The 27,016-nt window shown below is 31.3% G+C and overlaps 1 protein-coding gene across 11 annotated transcripts in view; it reads right to left on the bottom strand.

The window, feature by feature from the left end:
- The window catches only part of LOC119079630 (protein grainyhead), a 155,029-nt gene that overhangs the window by 4,211 nt on the left and 123,802 nt on the right, over window positions 1–27,016 (bottom strand). For 7 of the 11 annotated variants that reach the window (XM_037187627.1, XM_037187628.1, XM_037187625.1 and 4 more), the window contains 10 exons: window positions 26,622–26,741; window positions 25,993–26,117; window positions 25,533–25,809; window positions 25,017–25,228; window positions 21,428–21,590; window positions 15,014–15,125; window positions 12,891–12,985; window positions 7,752–7,808; window positions 2,936–3,034; window positions 109–449 (listed from right to left, as the gene is read on the bottom strand). In XM_037187627.1, the coding sequence (XP_037043522.1) occupies window positions 109–449; window positions 2,936–3,034; window positions 7,752–7,808; window positions 12,891–12,985; window positions 15,014–15,125; window positions 21,428–21,590; window positions 25,017–25,228; window positions 25,533–25,809; window positions 25,993–26,117; window positions 26,622–26,741 (1,601 nt within the window). The remainder of the gene's footprint in view (window positions 1–108; window positions 450–2,935; window positions 3,035–7,751; window positions 7,809–12,890; window positions 12,986–15,013; window positions 15,126–21,427; window positions 21,591–25,016; window positions 25,229–25,532; window positions 25,810–25,992; window positions 26,118–26,621; window positions 26,742–27,016) is intronic. The other 4 variants (XM_037187626.1, XM_037187633.1, XM_037187636.1 and 1 more) reach the window with 2 other exon arrangements.

The raw sequence follows: 27,016 nt of genomic DNA, 5'->3' as shown, positions 1-27,016 counted from the left end.
TAAAAAACGGAACACAAATTAAAATAAAATCAAAACAAACTGAAGATGGAAATGAAAAAAAAAACTGAAAATGAAAAGAGAAACAAAAAAATTGTGATTTTTACTCACGTCGGTACATCCGGCGGAAAATGATTGTGAAATTTCAACGTAGGCGTTGTCGGCTTATTGGTCGAATGCAGTAGAAACGGCGACGTTCCCTTCGCATCCGATGTACCGGACAACGAATCGGTTTCGTGGCCATAGAAACTCTGTAGATCCATTCCGGACAATTTGTCAATGTCTTCGGCGGGTGAAAATAGTACAGGTGGTTTTCCTAAATCTTGCATTGTGTAAAATTCTGATCGATCCGTCACGGGATGATATAGTTCGTCCAATTTCTTGCGACCAGTTGCAGTCATTTTTCGTTTGGCAGCCCGACGCTCTTCGTCACGAGTCTTACGTTCGGCGCCCTGTTTTTGAAATGAAAAATTAAATTTAATTTTTTTAGTGACAAAAGTAATAAAAATTTTCTTAGATTAACTGATGGTTAGGCCCCGGAGGCATCAAAGAATCTTAATGGCGAAATTGCAAATTTCTTTCGTTTCTTGTTTTTGCAATAAAAAATTCACATTAAATGCTTACATTGTAAGTCTGATGTGGTTTGACCTTTCTATATAGAGAAAAAGCATCACCATTCAACCTATTATTAAATTGTTTTTAATAACTACTTATTAACTGTGATTGATATCTTGAAAATGAAAGAGAATTTATTCAGAGAACATTTATCTTATGCCGTCAAATTAACGAAGCTCTCACATGTTACAGCATTTGAAGGATTGAGCTTTTTTTCTTCTTTTCTTTCTCAAACCATATTTATTCCATGAATGAAAAGTTGTTGATTGCAGTATACAATGTAATACACACACTCGTAATACCTAAGGGTATACGCGCGTAAGTATAATCATGATTCCTAATTGATTCTATGCCAATCATTTCGACTGCCCAGAAATGATGCAGTAAGAACAAATTACGACAATACGTCTTTGTTTTCAGCATCAGTAACAAAGTTTAATGACGCATCATTTGTTATGAAATTACGGGAAACATTTCGTCGGATTTGTGTATGCACGCCTAATCTACGTCTGCGTATTTTCAACATTTTTCCAAACAAATTACTTTATTAATTGAAAGATCTGAAAGGAAATTCATGTTGTTCAATTCGTTTTGTGATTTTCGAATTTGATAGAATGAAATTGAAATAAATACGTAAACCCATAAAATGTTACAAATATTCAATGTCCATTTAAAATCGCACCTGTCTCTTTAAAAAACATTTATCGTACACACGCAATTAAATCAAAACTAAAAAAAAAAGATTTGTTTATGCTCCAACATTTATCAGGTTTCGAGTGTTAAATATTTATTACACAAGTACGTATAACTCTGACTATATTGTGTTCGTGCCTGCATATCTTGACCAAAGAAATTAAATGCTATTAATTTTCAGGTGTTTATTAGACACTTTGGATTTAGTTTTGTTTTTCAAATGAAATGCATTTCCGTTCGACTTTTCGTGTTATTCTTTATTTTTTAACGGGAGACTAATGATTACTGTTTGGACTGTGTTACAGCCATATGTTGATGGAACGCTGTTAGTCTCAGTCTAACAGAATTAATTAACTTTTATGTTACGAACACCGTTACAGGAGGCTTTATTAATGGACCAACGAAATGATCAGAGCTGAACGAAAACGAACAGGAAAATGTTTATTGGACGCACCTCTGGCTGAGTAAAACTTTAAATGTGGGTATGAAATATCGATATTTTTATGGCATAGATGGAAGAGAGTGCTTTCACGACAAAGAAAATAAATGACTAGCTATGACACTAACACGGTCATAGCTAGTCATTTATTTTCTTTGTCGTGAAAGCTTTCTCTTATCTTATATTATATTATCTTCTATTTTAAAGGCAATGTTAAAGGAAATGAAGTACAAGATTTCGTTTCAACCTCTTTAAAGTTCTTGACTCAAAAGAAGAAAGTTGTGGCAATTTTGTAACCGCAGTGACCGTCGCCTTTTTCTCATTCAGTTACCAAAACACCCAGTTCAAACATTGACTCCGAATGCGCAAAAACTTTATTCATATGAATGTTTCGGATTTGAATGAAAAATTAAACTTCCACAGAATATATTTACTAAACCTGTCGCATCAGTATTTTATAGAGACTTCATACCCAATTCTAGCTCAGTTTGAGAACACAATACATTCGGTGCATCCATATTATACACATTTTATGCTTTGGAGCGATCGCAAAATGATTTATGTGTACGCGCATAATATAAACTTTTATGCGGCACCAAAGTCTATAGCGATTCGGAAGCGTTTGCACGTTGCGGAATGCACATAATTTTACACGATGTCAATAAATTTCATATGATCGTTGAATAGTTTTTACACAGTTTTTATTCAGATATTTTATGCTAGACCAAATTATCGATTATAAATGTTCCGTATGAATATATATCTCATAACAAATCAATATTTATGAGCGCAAGAAGAGGTCAAAGAAATTTTCTTGTATATTTTAGCTATGGGTATTCATCGATCGAACTATTGGATAAAATGTTTACTTTTATAACGCAAAACGCGTGTATTTGCGGTATAGATTTATTGAAACAAAAAATCTCAAAAATCTCTATAGAAATGAAAATTAATTAATTTGAAATTAAAATATGTTATCGCGAGATCAACGTTTCAGAAACGGTCATTTATTATTCACGACGACGGCGAAAATGAATGTTGAACTCTGTCCTAGCAAAACGCATTCTCAATCAAATGAAGTGAGTGATTTTGGTTAGACAATATAAGTAACAGAAAAAATGGTAATTTCGTTGTACACTTGCCGTTTCTAAAGGGTCACTCAATATATTATTTCATAAAATTCTGACTTACCTTATCACAAAATACTTTAATTTGACAATATCCTCGGTGGAAAATTTGTGTGTCTCGAGGATCTTCGAATGTATCAATTTGTACATGCAGTGGAAGTCCCTGAAAACAGAAATTACGGAAAAAATTATTTATTTGGTTTTTGATGGTGATGATTCCACATAAATTGAAACAGTTATAATTGGACAGAGAAAATCAAACCGAAAATTAGTTGACTGAACTTTCTATATTCGTCACCTTTAAAACAAAAAAAGTCGAAAGCTCTGCTTAAACCGAATGATTCCCACCCGAACACCTGCTTATTAAAAATAAAATTACATCAACGCTTGACAATTATATGTCGTTATGAAAATAATACCGACCGAAAAAAAAATGAACAACAAAAAATTACAACGAAATGATTGAGAGTTTGTTTTAATACTAAAAACTTTTTCATATTTTATGATGTAAGTAATTGACGTGTCGTTGTACACATTTAATCTCAATTATGTATTTAATTTAGTTTAAAATAATTAGACATATGTATGTTGCGTTGTACGGAGAGAGACGTGATATTCGTACACATATCCAATAATAATCGCATATAGAAAACCTACATTTAACGGTCGTTCAATATTATACAAATATACATCAAATCAATCGGTTAATTGACATAGAAAATCTGTCGTGGCTAGTCTAGCTCTTTTTATGCGGTGATAAAAAAAAAGTTTTTGTTTCATAAGTACATGCCATTCATATATGTTGTATGCTAGTAATTAAATGGTTGTGCCGCTACAAAAAGTTAAGAAGCTTAGAGACAAATGTTAACTGAATTTCTACTGAATTAATTACGCGATGATTCATTTGGCCCATTCCGTTAAATATTTTTTTTTGAACATTTTTCGAAACTTTCAAAAATTTCATTGAAATTATTTCATCAATCAGTTCAAGACACTTAAACACTCTAATTCTATCAAAGTAGCAGCAGCAGAATAATTGAGTATATGTTCCAACTCGACACTAGGATACTATCTCGAGTTTCCGAACTAAAATACAATTGGCATCTACTGGTTCCTGTTTGATCAGACATAGATGTATCCTTCGAGAACTCAAAGGAAACACACTTCTATAACACATTGTTCTTCATCTAAAGGAAGCAGGTATTGAAATCTAGTTTACATCAATGAATCATCCTTGGACAACTTTTAAATATTTCAGAATTACAATACAATGTCGAAACTGCAAACCTCGTCTTGAAAATTAAAATGAAATTTGAGAAGTGCACTGTCTAAAACCATCATCTGATTATGCATCTCAGCCTCTTTTAATCCTTGCAAGTTCTGACTTTTTATTTCGATAACAGCCATTACTGACTGCTCCTTAGTCTGTCAATCAAATTATATCCGATTCATTCTCAAAAAATACATTGTATGGTGTGTGATTAATGAAAAGATTTTACTGCATTGCATAAACCTTAATCATCCGACGTGTGGATAAAATATACGAAAGGAATAAAAAAAAACAACAAAATCTTACGAGCATTTTGTAATTGGAAAGGTCACTGAGCTTGTGAAGTTCTCTCAATTTTTCATTAAACTGTCACTCGACGATAATAGATATTCATGAATGAACATAAAAACAGACAGGTGTTTCCATTTGAAAATGCCCCCATATTATTTATAGGTAAAAATCTTTATAAAGTTAACTGTTGGTGTACTGAACGAGTACGTATGTGTACGCATGTAATTCACATATATATGTAATGTGTAATCTATATATTCACAACTATTTTCTGTTAGTTTTAATAAAAATAGAAATAAAAACCATTTTATATCGTTACTCGGTTGCTTTCAGAATAATCCAACGTTTCGCCGATCAATTTTTTTTCATACTTTTCTACATTTAATATGAACTGTTACAGAGCCTCTACCAAGCTGTTTATGGGTATCGCTTAAGTAAGTATTAGAGCTGTCTGTGATTTGCCTGCAGCTGTTTTTTAACGAAAAACCTACGCAAATTAAATTCTGCATTTTAATTTGATCTATAATATCAATGATAAAATGATAAAAAAAATAATAATAAATTAGTTGGATACGTCGTGTAAGGAAGTTACATTGACTTCTTATTAAATATTATGCATTGAAGATTCTGTGCTTTTAATTTTATCAATTAAGATGTCTTGCTGCATTCTGCCTAAAAAATATCGATTACAAATCTAATGTCAAATGGAAAATAACATGCCCGTTATATGGCTTACACTCGTGTAATTAATTTTGATATATAAATACCAAAATATGCCAGCATCAAAACAAATCAGGTGTAGCAAAATTGCTGGTCACATTGATATGCAGGTAGAATAATAATCAAGATTGTTGTTCGTCTTTCGATTAAAATATGGACCTGCTGTGTGAACCTTTATCTAAAGCCGATTAAAATTTATGAAATTTGGCTTCGAAGTAATTGAGTTTCTGTCAACAAGTTAGATCAAACGTTTTTAAATTTTAATTTACGAAGATACCAAGACTGAAAAAAAGGAATTTGTGAATCTTAATTGAATTGGGCCGAGTAGTAGATGAAGACATGCTGTGTTGCTGTGTAATCTAAACCGGAGCATACGAAACTAAAAACAAAAAAATGAAGCGCCAATAAGTTTTTTGAAATAAGTCAAAACAGTCAACTTTTGTTCAAATAATTTTTGGATCGAATGTAAACAAACTAATTGGTTCACAAACTGTCCGAACGTTTTGTGAAAGATAGAAATAAATTATTGTCATTGGCTTAAGAAAGTAACACTAGGAATTCAACCGCTCTCATCAAGCATGTAAAGATTTTGAGGATACTAATATTTAAATTCAAACGGACTGTAGTGGGAAAACGTACCATAAAATCGATTTAATAGAATTAAATGTCTCCACAGTCTAAAATTTGCATAATTATCATGAGAAATTAAACTAATTAATTGGAACAACTAACAAATAGTCTGCTTCTGCTAATTAAACGACAATCAAAAAGTATATTTTTGAAGAAAAAAAAGTTGATGAAAGACAGTTAATTTATAAGACGACAAATTTCGTTTTTTTTTGTCTTCAATCGGTAGAATATGGCTCATTTCTTTCCTCTTTCATTCGTTTTCGATTAATACTTCCAAATTAATTACAAAAACTTTTTTTTTAATTAACGAAGAAAAAAGTCTTTACAAATTCGAGACGTCTTTTAACAAGCATGTTATTGATGCAGGAGTTTATATACATTAAATAACGAAATTTGTTAGCGATAACCTACAAAAAAACTCCATTCACACGATAACCATTGGAACACTCATAAATTAAAATAAAAGAAAAAAAAACTCCTCCCTGTGATTGTGTCCAGACCATCCATTTCATGCATATAATACACATATACAGATTATAACGTACTAATAGTTAAATTATTATGGTCGGCACTTTTGATAAGCAACTTTTATATTCCCAATATTATACACAAGTTCAATCTTTTTCTTTTAATATATAAACGAAAAAAAGCTTTAGAATCTAATAAAATGGTAAAACCTTGTAGTCGATTAATTTAAAGGAAAAGAAGAAGAAGAGAAAAAAATTGAGTTTCTAAAAAGATATTTTTTTTAGTGTTTATTATATTACAATAAATTGTGGACATAAATAATTATATTTAAATTTTTATATTTGAAATTTGTTATTGTTGTTGTTGTTGTTATTTAACGAAATAAATGATTATTGTTATTATACGTAATCTTTATTGGAGAAATAATTTTTGATTTTATTTTTATTTCGGAAGAAAAATCTATTTTAATATTTATGGTTAGATACAGAGGGAGAGAGAGAGAGATGCTTGAATTCAAGAGAATAATAAAAAAAAGAATGTTTCATGATTACGAGTAATAAATTATTAATATTTTCATGTTTTGCATTTGATATAATAATTTGTTACTCATTTTTAAGTAGGATGATGTTTGACATTTACAAATGCACGGTATGTATACGGTTAAATTATATAATATGTGCCGGTAATTACATGACGACGATAATTGTAAATTTGCATTTTAATCAGAGCTGGGGTGTCATTTATCAATAACGAGAAAAAAGCTCTAGCGCCTGATACTTCTCAATGGTCAATGACCGTCAACGGTAACATTGTTTTATTGTCACCGGTTTTTCTAATTCATAGTCTCAGAAAAAGCTTTCGAACTGAATACAACCTGAACTCTCTAACAACGTAAAAGCGTCAAACATAATACAGAAGATCGAACTAATTGGAGACATCAACCCATCTGTTAGCAATTGTTCGCAAATAAGCAATGAGCTGGAGTTGTTATTTCTTATGTTTTAAAATGTTATGCTAAAACATGTGAAGTAAAAGATTGTCTTGGGAACATTTAGAAGTTGTTGTTGTTCTATTTTGGTGATTTTTGGAAGGTTAGTAATCTTATGGTCAGGTCATTTGTGTTTCATTGAACTTCAATCTACAGACAAAAATGAATCGTAAAAGTCCAATATTTTACCGAAGAATCAACGGAAAATTCGTAGATTTTTATAGAATTTTTTACGACAGAGCTAGTCCTCTTTCTATTACGATGCTGTGTACTGACTCAAACATATATTTATCGTAAATTTTCTCCTGGACTCAGTGAATATCTATTTCTAAAAAAAATCAGGAAGGATCAATGGAGAAAACAATAATTGTCGAACATTACAACGTTGCTAATTAGTAATTCTAGTTATTCAAACAAAAATCATTTCGAAGATAATAACACAAAATAATTTAGTGAGAAAATTGTAAATTTCACTACTTCAATGAAAATTTATATAAAAAAGACAAAACTCACCTTAACACCTTTCTGGCTGCTGAAGTCTGTACTCAAACATTGCACCGCAATATTTATCTGCAAAAAAAATGAATAAATGTAATTAAAAACTCCCATTGTGTTGAAATAAAATGGAACATAAAAATTATTTTTTTATCGTTAATGCACGCATCGATTACTATCGCAAAAACAATAAACTCTTTCAGTTAATGATTGTTCAACCTTACGCTTAAAAGTCATTTGGCTAATTCAATTAAACGGCTCAAATCGTTAAATGTTGTTGTTATTTTCGTTCCGACTAAACTAGCATATTATAGCTTAACTCTATGACACCGTGTGCGCGTCTCTCTGCGGATCATATGACATTTAAGGCAAACAGCCATCGATAGTTTTTTTTTTTCTTCTTCTTTTCCTTCGTCCGAATGACAAAAAAGAAATTATTTACGATTAATTCAATTAATTTAATAAAGAAAAAAAAATGATTCTGCAACATTGTCGTAATAATTGTTTTTAAATCCGTTCGTTCAATGCATATGGAGAGACATAACATGAGCGAATTTATGTAAACAAGATTTCGCCTGGTTATTGATTGGACGGAATGGAGGAATGTTATACTGTCCATTTTAAGCAAATTACCGATTTGATATGCATTATTGGCTGGTTTATTGCGCATGTGTTATTTTGTATGCATAATAGTGCACCGTTGGATTAATCTCCGCCTCTAATTATTTTATAGCGCTAGTCATAAGTGTTTATATTAATAAGATAAATATGGATGATTGTAGCAATTTAATGGCAGCTTCGAGTGATATGCCTGCATGCAGATAACGTACAATATAATATAAACAGAAAAGTTTGTGTTCTATGAAGCGACTTTGAGTTTGCGAAAACATAATTTGTTGATGAATATGCACAAGAATATTTACAAGACCTAGGGGTCTAACAGAATAAAAATTGTAGAAAAAGGAACTTTAATTTGCTCAATACATCTGGCTACGCATTCGAACGTTTGTAGTTGTGAAATGATGGAGAAATGTAGCTGTAATAGTGGAAATGATGCAATTTAGCATTCTTACCACCTGCTAGAATCGTTGATTATTTAACTTAAATGATAGTGCCAAATGGAGGACCAAATGGGGGTGTTGGGAAATTTTAGTAGAAGACCTCTGGATTTATATTAACCATCACGGGGACATCTTCCTTTGTTATCTTGAAATTTGTTCATTCTATTCTGCATCACAAAAATGATGGAACATGCCATTACTCCTAGCATTACACTGAACAAAATTTGGAGGCTGATGAAGGCTTTGTATTTCTTTCGTTAGGACAAGAGGCATGTTTTCTTCGTATGAGTTAAAATGCACAAAACGTGCAAGTCTAGACGCATGCATGTGTCAAAATTTGGAGGCTTTTTCAAGTCTAACAAACGAATGTCAATGCTAGGAGCAGTGCTATAGTTGGAATTTTAAAACAATTGTTTTAATTATTTCACGTTTCGATACGTTATTGAAATGACAATTGGTATGGTTTACACCAGAAGGTCGTGATTATTTGCTTCCACCCCTGTAATACCATCATGCAGCTGATCGATAAATCTGTCTAAAATTGCATGTATACAACGAGGTCTGCAATTAGCGATGCATAGGCAGATTTCAAAATCCTATTTTGCCTATGATAAAGATCGACTGTTAAACTCTTATCGCTTAATCGGATACTAGACTCAAGATAAATGGCATCACAAGTGGAAATTTACCCATATAGTTGCCAGTGTTGCATATATAAAATGCAAATTGAAACTAAAATAAATCACATGGTATACACATTCTTACGAAGTAATAGCTTACGGTAAAAGCTGCAAGATTAATGATTAATCATCTTCAATCATATTAATCGAAAGGAGAAAAAAATAAAATTCAGAAAATTATTGAACACCTTCCAGTTAATACTTTATAGTTTATAACGTCTCTTAATACACATAATGTACTTAAATATTGCATCCATGTCAAAATGACGTATTGTTTACAATATTTATACACGGATCATTTCTTGCGATAGGTTTGCTAGATAAAATGCTTTTAACAAAACACCTTACAGCATACACACAGCGCACACAAAAAACCACATACAATTATATAGAATTTCGTTTTCTGAATGTGAAACTAACGCGCGCGGAATAATACTCTCGTATATCAAAGTTAATTTGCATTTTCAATATAATTTTTTTGTAACAATTTTTGTTTTTTTTTTTCGTTTCGTTGAATTTATTATTCATTGTAGGCATACAAACAACAAGCGTTTTTAATAGATATAAATATCGTAACACATTGATCATAGATATTTCAACCCGCCCACTTAACTCCAGCAAAATGGCTTCTGTTATACTATTTTATGTAGCACTAATGTTCGATGCAAACATGTACAGAGTAAAATAGTTTTTGCATTTAATCTCGTCGTGTAAATATTTTTATTTTCAATATAATTAATAAATAAACGCATTAATTTCGAATACATTTTATTATTGAAATATTGGTGGGTAGTGTTTGTTGTACATTATATGCAATTATATTAACATGCGGTGCGGTGAAGAGACACCTTTTAACGCCAAAGAAATAATTTTTATTATTAAAATGATTATATTTTTTTATAATAAATAGAAAAGAAAATTAGAAACGGTTTTCACCCATTCAACGGATATATGTTATGGAAAAAACATTTGTTTTTATGATCAGCAGACGACACTTAAAAGATTTTTTTTAGTTGAACGTTATATAAACGCCATATATAGCGGTAAAATGCAATTCCCCTCGCATTCTATAAAAGTTTTTAATTGCATCTTCTCAATGATAAATTAAAGTGACAAGTTCTACTGAAATGTTAATAATTAATTTTAATGTATAACGGAGTGGTTAATAATAAAATTTTTTCGTCGTAGATGTTGTTGTTTTGGATATTGATTTGTTTATAATGTTGTCATTGAATGGAAGTTAATATAAATATGGATATATAGACGAGCATCAAGAGGAATAGTAATGAATGCAATAAAAATAAAATTGGAGAACAAAAAAGATTTCAAGAACGGTTAGCAATCTGTTATCAACAACGACGACAAAAATAAGTGATGAACCTTACTTAGTGTTCTATTATGTAGCAAAATGTACTGTAACTATATAAGTAAAAGATTTGATGCCTAACATTATCAATTACTTGAAACAAAAGAAGTACTAGATTTAAAGTCAAGTTAAATTAGATTTATCCGCTGGTGGAAGCGAGATGTAATCTATACTTACATCTAGCATCTATACAGTCTGCAGTTTTTTGACAATTAGAATGTCTACCTGAAAATTTCTTTCCAAGAATTTCATTGTTACGTTGTGCCTTGCCGTCATTGAATCATTTTGAGATTAATGAATTGTTACATTTCGAATTTACAATGACATTCTCTGAAAAAAAATGTCAGTGAGACATTTAAAATGTTAGAGCTTCTAGATCTCTAGCGATTATTGTATTAGTGACCAATTACTTCAGATTCAAAACTGATATCTGTTCGGGTGTTAGTAAAGTGAGGGAATGGAAGAGCCATCTCCAAGAAAACCAGTTACATTTTTTTTTTATATCAATAATCAACTTCTAAGAAACTCAAGCTGGAAGTTAAAAAGTGTGTCATTAAAGGAGTCGATTGTGACTCAAATTAAGTTTCCATGTCTACAGCTTGGTTGACCTTTGTCACAATAAATATACATCTAGATGCAGTTTATTTCTACGGTGAAACGTGCAATAGTCAAAGAACGCTGTAGGTCAAGGGTCAAAGGAAACCAAACAAATTTATTAGATTTTATTTTAGATTTTTTTAATTTGGGACAATCGAGAAACCCAATCATGAAACACAGATACTTTTGTTTCCTTTCACTGCCATCACATAAATCACGTGAATCGTCTGTTTTCACTGGAAATCTGTGAAGTGCGGCATGTCCTAATGCTAACACTTCAGATGGTGCAACAACATAACTGTCTAGAAGCCTGCAGGCGTCTCAATTGGGAGAACCTGGGGGAGTCTTTTCTGGGAATAGTTAAAGTTGAAACTGGTTTGTCGAAATAGCAAGAAAATAGTCCTCCCATTCATTTTGTCTTTCACTTTGTCAAAACTTTTGATCATCAAAATTTCTCAGAAAATTACTAGAAGGTTTCTGAGTGACAAAGTCGAAAACTTTCCTAATCTCATACTCTATATACAGTCGTTGAAAAATGGTATGATTGACTGATGCATTAAATGTTGTGAGTCGCCATACCCATTTATCGAAATGAATGGAAAAATTTGAACAGATTTTAAATTATTAATGCGATAACAGCGGTGTCATAAAATGTACTCAATCTTCCTACTTGTTAATAACGTTATCATATAAAAAAAACCTAACAACTCAACTTCCTCGTATTTCTGCTGATTTAAATATCGACTCGACATTCTATAAATTGTTACGTCCTTGAAGCATCATGTTAATATTTCTCTTTTTTTAGTTTCTCAAAATAAGACAACAGATAACGAGGATATCGTGTAAGGTGTATGAATGCACCAATTAAACATGTACATATTTACTGGAACTGAATGTTTATCTATATATGCATTGTGTACATATACATGGAGCCAATATTATTTAAACTCATGTTATACACTATTTATAGTGATCAATAATAATTAATGAAAATATTGATAATTCGTTTATTACACCCAAAGGCTATTCAACTGAATAATGGTCGTTTCGAATATATTTTTAGAAAGTTCTACAAAAATAAAAATTTAATAATATGCGTGGTATGGTGTGTGTGTCTGTGCTGTGTGGTGCATTTAAAAATTGAACGATTTTAAATATTATTGATTTTTAATGGTACGAAAATCAGACATTGGTCATGTATACCTACATCAACATAATTATTTATATAACATCGAAAAATGTCAAAAACAATTTAAAGTGACACATTAAAACAAGGTCAGTCTCACATGATATTTGGAATAAAATCATATTTTTATTATATGTAGATATGTGTACAATGTACACAGTGTGTCTGCGACAAACCAACCATAATAATTGGATTTTTCAATAAATAATTTTTAAATGCAGAGTAATTAAGACCTTTATGTAATTGTATTTAAATTTGAACACTCACTTTTGCTGAACTTTCAAGTGGATTCCAGTAAACGGCAATGGCATTATGTGATACTTCTTCGATACAACCAACGAGACCAACCGAATTTTTTGTGTCTGAAAATTAAAAATCAAAATTTATTTATTTTTTCGTCATATTAATTGTTCACCATACCATAAATGGTATACATGGTTCGATCGCACTGTCTTTCAATTTAAATCCTTGGACTTTGAATTCATCTAACACTTCTATACCAAATAATTATTTAAAAAAAAATGCCACCGGGGCTTCTAACGACCGCTTCACATCGAATATTTGATTTATTTCTACATCATACTATCAAAAACATACACACAGTCTCCAAACTCTGTGTGGCTAGGTTAATGTCTTGATAGATTTTAATAGGCAATTAGTGGATGAAATTCCTTTGGAAACTGTCCTTTGACTAATTGTAATTGAGTAATTGTTCAGTTTGTTGCGATTTTACGCTTGACAATATTTTAGCTGAGTCAATTTTATCGTTGATTGTAATCTGCAGTCGTTAATTCACTGCATACTGCAGGAAGATAATTGCTAAATTGTTGGAAATTTTATTTACGACCTGCTCAAAATATTACAATCGAGATATAAAGTTTATGTACTCGTGGTCTCACTAGTGGTGCTGGTCATTTTGTTTCTTAGAAGAAAATCAAAAAAAATTAAATTTACAAATAAATCACTTTGGGAACTGCAGCACACAGTAATGTATTTTGTACATTGAATGTACTTCCTTATCTCTTTGATAATTTCAATAGACCTAGCTCATCATTAGTTCTTTTTACTTCAGTCGCTGCATGGCACATTTTGTGTGTGCAAATAAACATTTTGGCCAATGAAATTCTGGGCGAAAAATAAGTTGTTCAATGGGATAAGGAAAATTCAATATTTCCAGCAAAATTTTTTCCAGGACATGACAAGACAAAGTTGGTGCATCTACTAGCATATTTTCCGAAAGATCTGCATTCCGAAAAACGACATATAAATGTTGTAAACTCGATTTTGGATAACTTCAGCTCACATACTTCATTTCAATGGTTTTTTTATTATTATTATTCTTTCCCAAATACATAATTTTAATTGCCAATCAGATAAGGAAATGATTCAATAATCAGAACGAATAAAAATTTATCAAAAAAAAAATTTAATAATTTAAGAAAACTGAAGAAAATAAATCAAATTTGTACGGAAAATAAATTAGTCTGTTTATTTACGTAAAGACTGCGTCAGATCGACAAGTAATTAAATGGAATGATAAAGATCTGGTAAATTAATTATGAAAAATCCTTGAAAATCATATCTTATTCAGATATGGTGATATTACCCGTACAGTCGAACAAACATCGCAGCGTATATGGAAATGTTTAATTTTTTATCTCAAAACAAAGATCTCTGTTGATCGGGTCTCGCTGGTAACAGACAAATTATGAGAAGAAGAAAATCGATAAATTTTAACCAATTAGGCAATGACAAAACTCCATGCCAATAACAACATGTCAGATATTAATTTTCCAGTTCATAAAGATAATTTTTTTTCGTCTTTTTTTTTCATTATTACTTTAAAGTCTGGTTAAATATCGTACACCCGATATCATATACGAACAATATCTATTGATCTTACTTTTACCTATATGTCTCTTTACGATTTTATTGTGCGCCTCTATACAATGTACGCTCAACACTATCTGGACACGATAAAAATAAGAAAATAAAATGTTTAAGAAGATGATTTAGTTCTAGAATAAACAATAATGAAAACAAGTTGACCATTATGTCAGCTATTGAGGAAAAATTGGTTATAAATTGTCCACTTTTATGATATTTCTAATGGAATTAGATGTCGTGCCGTGTGCGTGCTTTACTCCCGCCACTTAATTATAGTCATGCAATTTCTATTCGCAGATACAGTGTCATGACTATATAAATGCGAACGGACATTTACACATTTAATTAATAATTTCAATTTAATTACGAATTACGATTCATGTAAATTCGCATAACGGACGGATACTGTAATATTGTTACAGTGTAATAATGTACACAGTAAGAATCTTAGACTTTAATTAAATTTGCCATAAATAATATTGAGAAATGTTGGGAATACTTACCAGCATCGAGTATTCGTTGTTTGACCGAATGTTGCCGACTGTGCCAGAATTGCCAAGCTTTTATTTCATCTTCAGGACTTTTTTCCTCTCTGAACATTAGCATAATGACACTCTGAAAGTAGATAAAATTATTTCGTTTATTTCGTTGGTCCTCATCATTTATAGACATATCTAAAGCGTCACATTACGAGTAAATCACTTCTTTAGTTTTAAGCATTGCGTATTGACTAATCTTTTACTTCATTAGTTTTAACATAAATTCTGCTATTATAAGAGAACCATATAGCTAGAGATTCTCATTCATTGTTGTCAATTACAGATGATTTATGTAAGGACTCTATTGTACCGTTAAAACTGTTGAACTTTTAACTCTCAGTTTATCTTACACAAATTAGATATGCTTGCCATTTTCAACTTCAGTGAATAGAATGACACCTCGAACACTATCATCTTTCAAACTAAATGCTGAACATTTCTATTTTCTTCTACAATTAATTAATTTGTAAATAACTTTCGTAAGAAATGCTTATATACTGGCTGGTATCGGTAATAATTAATTGTCATATTTGCGACTCTTCCTGACCGTTCATTTAATCAAACAATTTATTATGTAGCTCTGGCAAAGCTTGAGCGCCCAAGCACCTAAGCACAGTCACAGATAAATGAACAGTTTCAATAATATTTCTGATAAATGCAGACGGACATTTGATGATCAATTATTTTCTAAATAATATTCATTCTCCTCTTAATAATTCCTATAATGTAACGATCACGCTAAAATGCAACACAAAACTTGAAATTATTATTTATTCGCACAAAAAGGCATAAAAAATGAATTTTATAAAATTAAAACTTAAGACCGTGTGTGTATGATTTGAGAAATAAAGTCAAGAAAACATGCTAACAAGGTGTTTCAACGATATAAATCTTAATTAAAATAACGCCGCTGTACGCTTCACTTTTACAGTTAGAAATTGAGTTTTACATGAAGAAAATCAAGGACAGAGTGAGTGGTTTTATTCTGTGAAAAGTGTTTTATAATAATTTTAGACGGCTATTAACGTTAGAATTTCATTTTTTTTAAATATTTTTTTCTTCGTACGAAAGCGTTATAAAATATTAGCGTCACGATGTACATTCCAATGAAAAGGAAAGACGAGATACCAAGCCATAACTTCGGATTCGTCTGATTGAAAACGGAACCGAAATAAATTATTTAAATAATCAAATTCCAAAATTTATTTCCATCGTCATTCTTTTACGGAAACATTTTCATTTCCGCATTGTGTTACCGTCTCATCAACCCTCTTTTCGTTTATCTTTCAACAATCATTGAGAACGAGTGGCTGATGGCATATTATGTACAATGTTCAGCATCGAGTAATAAAGAACAGTAAAAAAGATCATTGAGACTCGAACAATAAAAACTTATTTGTTTTAGAGCATCTGCCTGAAAAATCGTTATATGCTAATTTCATCTTCAGACTTTTTCTATTCTGCATAGCAAGACAGAATACAAACACAAAAAAATTGTTATTCAATCGTGCCGGTGTCATGATGAATGAATTTAAAATTATAATAAATAAAAACGATACAATTTCAATTGCTTTCATGTTGTGTATGTAACTACTATGCGCACCGAACAATAATTCTGGATTCCTTGTTTAAACTTGTTGAAATTTAGATAAGGTTGATCCAATCTCTATTGAAGGGTTATTTGATTTTAAAATGATGCATATGATTGTGAGAAAAATTGAATCTACACACGATATTGCAAATCGACGAAGTAATACAAGAAACAACATTCAAAAGAGGGGTATGTAGTACAACACACTTTCTTAGATCTGTACATCATCCGTTTACTGGTGGAATTGCAGCGTGCGAAATTTTGATCTTAGAGCGTGTGGGATGAACATCTTAGTGTTTGGAGATTTGGAATTGACATGCTTTAGAATGAAGAGCAGGTTGTTAATACCCTAGTCGGTCACTTGCGAATTTGGACTTTGAATTAAGTTAGTTTCGAAAATGTGGGAAATAATACAAGTTATCCAGAAGATGGGTCATATTTCACTAAATTACAGACGCGGTAACAAACCGCAAAATAATTATACAAAAGAGAGACAGATGTAGGAATTCAGTGGACCCCTCTTTAAATATCTGATTGTTTGAGTGACAAAGGATTTCTAAAATGATTTTCAGTCGACTTTCTAAGAATGCCAGAAGAGCTATAAATGTTTTCTTCAACTTCTAGGGGTTTTCATGAATTTGATGATTTCCAAAGATTTTTTTTGAGTGAAAAGCCTATCAGTTCTTCATAAAACCTGTACGAATCGATTTAATTTAATTAAGGCAAATCAGGCAATTAAGGCTGTGTATGTTAGTAGTCCATCAATAGGACCGTCGCATATTTCTTTTCATTGAACAATCAATGTTAAAGTCGGTTTATTTATTAAGCCGTATCACCGATCATATTCCAAACGAAAAGACATGACAATTCAAAAATTATTATAGGACATGAAGCACCGGTACGTAATTGGACCAATAAAATGTCGCTATAAACTTGATAGATTAATTTTGATGTCCAATAATGACAAATGTTTGTAATGGCCGTAATATTAGTCAACAAAACGAAATAGCAATTGGTAATGTAGGAAGTAAATCTAAAACCATGCAATTAATCAGAGCTTATTGGAAATTAATTTGTTTCAAATAAAATGCATTTAAATGTATCACTAAATAAGATACCGTTGCACGAAAACAACTCTCTGTATCAATACGAAAGCGGCGAAAAAAAAACACACACAACGAATAAATCGCTGGACATGTAACCTAACCGAACGAACAAGCAATTTGAACATAAATCTCAAATAACTCTAATAAAGCAAATTGATTTTATGAACCACACCTTATGTTATACATTTTAAGAAATAAATTTTATATTTTAGATAAATTGAAAAGTGTGTTATAAAAGGACATTCTATCGCAATCGGTTTTACATAAAATAAAATGTAAATAAAATTCATTATAACGTCGTCGTTCGGTTTTTTTAACGTTTGGTGTGGTGGGAACCGACGTGGGTCGATATCAATATTCACAAGCATATCATTTCGATAATAATATTAATTACTTCAATATTATGTATGGCGCACATAAATGGTATAATGTACTTTGCACAGGATAAATTACTGGGAAAAAAAATGAAAGAACAACAAGCTGCAATCTGAAAACCTGTAATAATATCGGCACTTTTCGAAGGTCCGGTAATTCATAAAAAGAAACAGAACCTTTTAGGACATGATTACCAAATTGGAATATGTAAATCAGAAAAAAAAAACATTTTAATGATTATAAGAGAGAATCGGTAAGATAAGTTTCTTCACTATATTAAATGTACTAACTTATTGTAGTTAACTCCAGGGTAATCATTAATGTGATAATTTGTTCATAGAATGGCAATGAATCTAGTACTTCTAATTATTGAAATGTGTGCAGAAAAATTTACATTTTTAATCACTTTAGAAACGGTAAACATAATATTATCGCCTTATAACGATTATAATCTATTACTTCTTTTGTTGAAAGTATCGTATTTTATCCGGATTTTGATTCTACAGTTCCTTAGAACTGCAAACTTCAAAAAGTCGTGAGGAACATCCTTTTCTGAGAAATGTAATTTCCAGCAATAATTCTTGGAAAAACATTTTCTTGAATTTCCCTAATTTTCCTAAACTTTTAAAGAATTAGGCCCTGAATTTATGAAGAATAGTGCTGGAGTGGTCGGATCCTTTAGTAGCTCAGTAAGTCGTATTTTTAACTGCAAATATGTTTCAATTATAGGATCTGTGATCACAAAATCTACATTCCAAACGGGCGTTCGTATTTGTGCTATGCAATCTCTAAAACGAACATCTTTTGATCTTTCAACAGTATAAACCCACTGATTTTTTCCAAATGTTATTGATTGGACTTCTGACCACACAAAACGATTATTAATCAACGATGGATGATTATGTCAATTCTGAAATTTCCTATTTCTATGCACATTTTCATTAATTAGTTGAATGAAATGGCAAAAAAGATGACTTTTTGCCTGTCCAAATCAAGCAGATAAACGGCATATAAAATTTTAAATTCAATCAAACCATTTTGATAACTACACCTCGAACTACACACATCCACAATGTGTTTTATATACTGGTAGGCCTAATATGACGATATGCAAATTTAAAGTTTTAACTCGCATGCTAAATCAATTTTACGCTACGTCATTCATAACATGATCGATTGAGTGTCTGCATGGTATATCTGTCGGATTTGTAATGCAAATCGTATCCAATGTGTTTTTATTCAAATAAAATCAAGACGGTTCATATAACTTCGTGTGTATGTTTTACAATTCATATAAAAATTACAATTTCTTTTGCACACACGGCGAACCCAGTCATGTGAATGGTTAAATAGACAGGGAATTAGCGTTTACAGGTAAGACTAGATGCTCTCGCAGGATTAGATACGCATTGTATATGGATTTACGTTGTGCACTCGAAATGAGTCTAAGGTAATAAGAGAAGATTCATTATCTAAGTCCACGTTGCGAAAAGGTTAGAAGTCGTCGCTTTTTAATTCTAAATTAATTTCAAATTCACCAAAACAATCAATCATTTTGCTATATTGATTTACAATCTCTCGGATCTGTTCACAAACACATGGGGAGAGAACTAACATGCTAACTGCCGATATGAGAACCAGTTGCTTTTCTTCTCCAGCTAAAATACGATAATCCCATGCGCACAACTTGAATCACATCAAATTATGATCAACCCGAAGAGTTCAAACGTATAGTTCAAGTTAATAATTATACAAATCTTTCTGCAAAGTCTATAGCATTAGTCAGGAAAGTGCCGGTTGAAGTCGCGGATGATGGGGAGAAATAGAAAATATATCGTTCATAGATTGCAATTTTAATTCTTTTCTTTTAGTCATTTCATCTTTGGCACACGATTTCACACACAGGCTATTGTGTGCTACAACACTGTAATCTGTTAAATAGTAACATAGTGTACACATATCACACATTTATGCATTTAATATGAATGTGAAAAAAGAAGAGTCAAATACTTATATTAGAGATAAGTTTTATCGTTTTAACAGGAAAAGCCCGAATGATATTTTATAATTTAAGTCGACAGGTAATTGATATCAAGAAGTACTTTAAAATTTTTGTACATTCGTACTGAGTATATATTGTTGTATGGGCATTTTATATGGAAGAAATTGATAGTTATAAACAAGGCATATCTTTTTCATTATATTTTATTATGGGGCTTTTTTTCGTAGAGTTTTATATACCCATTTAAATATCACTATACATACATATTGTAGGCATATAAAAGACATAAATTAATGCAAAAACTAAGTGCCGGTCTCGGTCGTAGGTATATTAACCAGAAAACATTTTCATGAAAATAATTTATCGAACACAAAATACCACAATAAATGTTGAGTAAAAGACATTGATTATGGATATGCTAAATGGATACAATTAATGAATATTAGTATAGTCGTAACATAATGTTGTGCGAAAACAGGAAGCACCCATTTTAGGGTCAATTATCGTACCGTTATAAAAAAGACTAGCAACTGAATTGATATCATTGTTTGCCGAAGAAAGCGCGCTCACTAAGGAATTGTTTAATCTAATTTCGTTTGAGAATGGTATGAGACTAATTTTGTGAGTTTATATTATGTGGTGCGTGGTGAACGAAATGTATAGTCAATTTGCTACTTTAAATTGCAAACCTTAAATCGCAAGAAATAATTGCGGTCACGACGAACCGTTTACGTAAAAATTTGTTTAAAATGTAATTTTACACAAAATCGATTCTTCATTTGGTAGCTGAAATGGTTGGAAGTTCTGAATCGTCACTGGCTGGTGTTCGTGAAACTCAATTATCTCATACAAACGATAAGAACACTGGAAGACCCACTTAGACAATTAAAAGTAATTCAGAACGAATTTCCAACCGAGAAAAACAAATTCTTTCAGCTGTGCATGCTTACACCGATGCATACGATTATGTTGCGTTCAATGGATACGATGCGCTTCTTTCACATTAAGAGAAGGCATTTTTTTCGATTTACTTTACATATCGAAAAAAACGGGGTTAAAATTATTACAAAGTCACGACAGCAAAAGATGGATGCGATCAACTTAAAATTCCCCCAAAACTAAGTTAGGGTTAAGCCAAAACAAACATAAATTAATTTTGACATTTTAGGCGCAAAAAAATAATTTAAATAAAAAACAAAAATGATTAATGATAAGATTTAAGATACAGATAAAAAAGAGACTCCGACCACCAAAAGAAAAAAAAAATCGAAAAATTAAATTTATGTCTGCAAAGATTCACATACCTTTACTGTTTGATTCTTTAGCGGATGATCTGGATCGTGTACGTATTCGAGTGTAATACCGTAGAATTGTCCTTTATTTATGTATGTTATCCGATCATCTTCACGTCTTTGGGATGAACTAATTGGACTTTCCAAGTTGTATCGGAAGCCTTGCGTTGTAAATCTAGGATGGGATTTAAATTTAAATAAAATGTAATGAATGGAAATTAACTTTGTAAATCAAATTAATTGAATAAAATGCTTTGCAACCAGCGTTCATTCGTGAGAATATCAAGTTTGATGCTACGAGGGAAATATTTTTGTCAGTAGCCGTACGATTAATTTTCTGTCTTCATTTTTATTTAAAAGTCATTTTTTCTGACAGACATATAGACCCATCAAGCCAACCATTACATACAAAGTTTAAATAAAATTGTATAAATAAATATTAACTAACCGAAATGCCATCTTATCAAAAGTCAAACGTCATCTGGCCAATACACTATATGCCAATCATAATTTTGCGCTTTTACAAAATGAGAAAACATTTTTGAAATCAATAATCCCTGGAGTGATTTGTTAGTCAATTAAAATGCCAATCCCCTTATTCAATCGAATAAAAAAAAAAACTGATACGGCTTAGAATTGAAAACAATTAGAACAACATTTTATCTCTTGTCGTTTTAAAGACAGCCACAACTCGCATATGTATACACACACGGCACTGGCTTGTGTGCACATATATAATTCCCTAGTTTAGATTAATATCGAACGAGATTAGATTTTTTCTTCGTCTCTCCATTTTTTTAGCGTTTCCAACATCGATGAAATAACTGTGCATTTAAGACGACATATTAGGCAAATAGAATCTGTTACAATGCTTTTCACTGATATACTTTTTCAAACGCAAAAAAAATTGTTTTCGTTGCATTTAACATACAAATCTTCTTTGCACTGAAACGTACACATTACAATCAATGGCATGCATTTCAGAAAAACAGAAAATTGCATTCGTTTAACGAGTTCGGTAACATGGAATGAAGATTTACAAAATATTTCTGATAAAATAATTGCATTTTATGTGGATAAGAATACCTTTGTTAACACAAAATAATCATTTTATTACGGTTGAAGTTATTTATGTATCTAATGCCACATTGGATGACGATAAAGAAAAACAGAACCAGAACGTATGTTTCGAAATGGTTAACGATTTATTGATATTGTAATCCTTTGGATTCAGTTTTAATTTAAAATAATAGACGAGTCAATTTAGCGATAACAACCGTCTAACATATTGGATCCGTTTTCCACCATTTAAGTTGAGATGCGTTGTTCTGTAACATTGTTGCATAAATTTCGTATGTTACCAATGATGATGGCCGAGAGGAATGCAATGAAAGTACTACCTGCAAGAGCAGCTCCCTTTCACTGAAGTGGTTAAGGTTACTTGTGATGGCAAAATGAAAGTCACTTAAATGCCAAGTTATGAATCTAGATGAGTTGCAGAAAATGAATGCACAACAACAACAACAAAAATAATCATTTGACAATTAAAGGTCAGTCGTACTTCTTATTTACTGCACATTAAGTGCGATTGGACATTGCACATAATTTTCTATTTTATTTACATTGAAGCTAGCACGTAATGTAGTGGTGATAAATGCAATTGACGACAATAAAACGCGTAACAGTCCACATAGAATGGATTGATGCATAGTTTTATATATAAAATACATTTTCCAAGCCATTTTTCTTTCTTAATTAGCAAACAACGAAACGAATATAATTGTAAATGACTGAACCGTGTTATTATGAACCATTAAATAATCAATTCTTTTCTAATGCACATTGAAACGTAATTAATTCCGAAAAATCTTTGAAACAATTAATTTTATTATTGTTCAGGCCGCACCGTGTATATTGTACGGTGTGTAGTGTACACACGGTTTGGTTCTTTGCCGTTTTTTGTGTGTGTGTTTATTCATTGCAAGGGATTCCATTGGCCAATTAAATTTATGTCTTCATTATTATTCCATTTGAAAGCTAACACATTTTCCATTAAAATATATGCTGAAAATGATGCTTGTATCAGTTGGATATTTTATCGCTAATTTATATACATAATATAAACCGTAAGTTTATTTAAATTGTTCAAATAAAATTATTTTATTGAGAAAATGGACTGGAGGTGTCTCTATCTCTCTCTCCCTCTCACATTAGTTTTCATATTTTATTTGCATTTACGTGCATATTTAATTGAAACTCTTCGTTTTTAAATGACTATTTTGTTCAGGGTTGATTCGAAAAAACATGCAATTTCATATTTTACTGTTCTTGGGTCGCGCGTTCCATTTACAATATATTACAATGAAATGTTAGAAAAATATATTAATGTGAAACGCAGCATCATAAATCATTCACTTGTAAGGTATAGCCAATATAATTCGGAACATATGTGTGTGAGACATAAGGATAGATGATCTCTAAAAAAACTGTGCTGATCGAACCAACAATAATTTTAGTTTTATGTTAAGACACTTATTGTTTTCAATGAATCAGCACATATATTTGAGGTGATCATTCATTTATACTACACATTGTATAGTCGAAACGTATAAATGGTATAAGTAGACGTAGTTTGGAAATGTATACGGAGGTAATTGGATCAATCTTCAATTCGAAAATAAATCAGAAAATTTAGCTGATGATTAACCGAATGTGTCCAGTCATATTGGATCAATTTATCTTTCCAATTCCTACCGATTGGACTAACGGTTTGTAATGATCATAAAAATGTTAACCGAATCGGTCGTCGGATAATGAGAAGATTGAGATTTCGTTTAAAGAAATTATTTATAGTAACGCAATGTTACGACGCATTTAAGAAAATTTGCAATTTTTTCCTCTCTTTTTTATTATAATAAAATGAAATTAAAATGTTTTCCATCCTATACAACACGTAATTCCATTGAGTAACCGATAATTACACTTATTATCTAATGAAATCGGCTTTTAATTCTATCTATGCAATGATTAACACAAGATTTATGGAAGTAGTGATTAATATGAATGGAATGGAAATTCATCGACTTATAATCAGCCAGCTATTATCATTGGTTATACGTATAATATCGAAATGAATGTCTTGTTGAGTATTGATTTCATATAGATACAAAGGCAGTGAACATTTTTTTTCGGATAAATTGTGACCTTCAGCACATTTCAACGAAATATTTGTCGCATTTTGTCATAAGTTCAGTATGGGACATTTTTCATACAAATTTTAATATCGTTGCTGTGCGAAACTATTCATATCACACGAACATAATGAGTCATCATCGAGCGTGTTAAATGCTAATAATGAATTTCCTTATGGGTTTTACTTCCTTATTTCGATTCTTTGAATGATAATAAAGACAAAGGCGGAATTTTTTATGAAACAAAAATTCAAAAAGCACAGACGGATCATCGAACAAGATATCCTCTCAAGTCTTATTTTAAGTTTAGCACTTCTTTCGGTTATGTCATGAAGAAAACTGCACAAAACATTGCGTCACTCTTTGTACAGTCATGCACGTTAAATAGAATCAAAATTTGTGTAACTCACATTTTTGGTATTTGAATTTTATCAGCGTCATTCTGCCTCCCAAAGTCGTGCCAAGGTCTAGATCTGGATGATGGCTGACTACCTATCGATGTGGTTGGACTACTTTGACTTGCGTGTAAATTCACCCTTTGTAAAGTATTAACCGAAACCGGTATCGTACCATTGGCATCCAATAGTGTCGCAGGTTGACATAGTTCAGTGTAATCGAATGACTGTAAATGAAATAAAAATTTTTTGAAATTGAACATTTGCGATGTTATATCTGGCGAGAACTTGTCCTTGGGATGTTTTATATTATAAAAAAATTGAAAATATGAGAAAATGGTGTCAAAAATCTGGGTTTCATAATAAAATATTATCGACAAATGAAACACGAATAAAGACAACAATAAAATGAAGAAAAAGATGGAAAGAAAATAGAAACAAAAAAAAAATAGTTTGTTAGCCGGGTCATGCTTCAAACACAAACGATTGGTTACAAAAACAAAAGCCTTTTGGATTTCAACAATAAATTACCTGCTGAATGTTATTCTGATCCCTAGGCGTTATTGCATCGGTTCCGATACCTGAGTCCGGACTAGGTAAGTCTACCGTTAATCCTGCAGCAGTGACTGTTTTCGCGTAAACTGGAGTATTCTTTGAATGATGATTCGAGAAGCGTCCCTCATAGGTGGTTGCACCTTGTGGACCATCTGCATCACCATATATGGCTCTGGCTGGTGCGTATCCTTGGGCATCGCCAGCAAAATATTCTCTATAGTATGGCTCGGACATAAATGTTGTACCGCCAGAACTATACATTCGGAGACGATGGATATTGGAGAAAAAGAAAGAGAAAAAAATCCATTACCGACAATCAACATCACAACAATATCCAAACTGAATCTGAACACAACCACAAAAATTAAACAAATCACTTCATTTACTGGATGGTTTAATAAATAAATAATAACAAAAATAACAAAAACCAGCTTACGTTAATCGTGCAGTATACATTCCATATTGATCAGACACATATGGACCCGGACTCGGAGTATTTGTATTTACATTTGAACCAGACGTTGTTGTAGAACTAGTTTGGTGTGATGGACCCTGCAAAACCAGTGGAAGAAACGGTAACAGTTGAAAATATAGTTAATAAAAAAATCAAAAAAAAAACTCGAAATTCAAAAGAGCCGAATAACAACAAACGCCATTTACCATTGACTGTATTTAATAACAACATCAATCATGATGGAGATGAAGTGTTAATAAGAGAGTATTAATAAGTGATGGTGTGTAGTGTGATAGAGATTTTATTTTTTAATAATTTTTTTTGCTAGTGATACAATTGGTTGTGACTATATTTCGCTAGAAAACATTTTCTTACATTTTTTTTAGTCATTTTTATCAGGGATCAAAAGGTGTTAATAGAACTACCGGTAGGTAAATTGTATATTATGTGCAATGTACTACAGGAAGTAATTAAGTTCATTGCTTAGTAAAATGAAAAATAAAAAACCCAGATTTTTGGAAAAATTCACAGTAAAATTCCATTTAATATTTTAATCAAAATACGGTTCATAACGCTTAAACGTGTGCTTTTAATTGAAGATATGTAAATACCTGCATATAAATTTGGGTGCCACCTGCGGCACCGTACATGTTTTCGGATGATGGGCTTCCAGGGCTGGGCGGTGGTTCTTTAACTTGTAATGATGGCGACGGTGACTGAACAACTAGTACCTGTGGATGGAAAATTGATTTAGTTAAAGGAAAACCGATTATTTTATCGATGTCAAAAACTATCCGAAAGAAATTTTTTACTAAAATTAGATTTAGTTCTAAGGTTTTTGTCGAATTTTTTACACAAAGAAATTCTCCCGGACTTTTTTAAAATTATATTTAAAAAACGACTGTGTATAATGTCGTCCGTTTTACGTTATAGAGACATTCGTGTTTTCCCAGTAAATAAGAATACAATCAACATGGTAAGCACAATACCAGTATTGTTGTCAAAT

This window comes from Bradysia coprophila, unplaced genomic scaffold (assembly GCF_014529535.1).
Source record: "Bradysia coprophila strain Holo2 unplaced genomic scaffold, BU_Bcop_v1 contig_324, whole genome shotgun sequence".
NCBI lineage: Eukaryota > Metazoa > Arthropoda > Insecta > Diptera > Sciaridae > Bradysia > Bradysia coprophila.
Note: the sequence above shows the minus strand (reverse complement) of the source record. Positions and strands in the feature narration are given on the sequence as shown.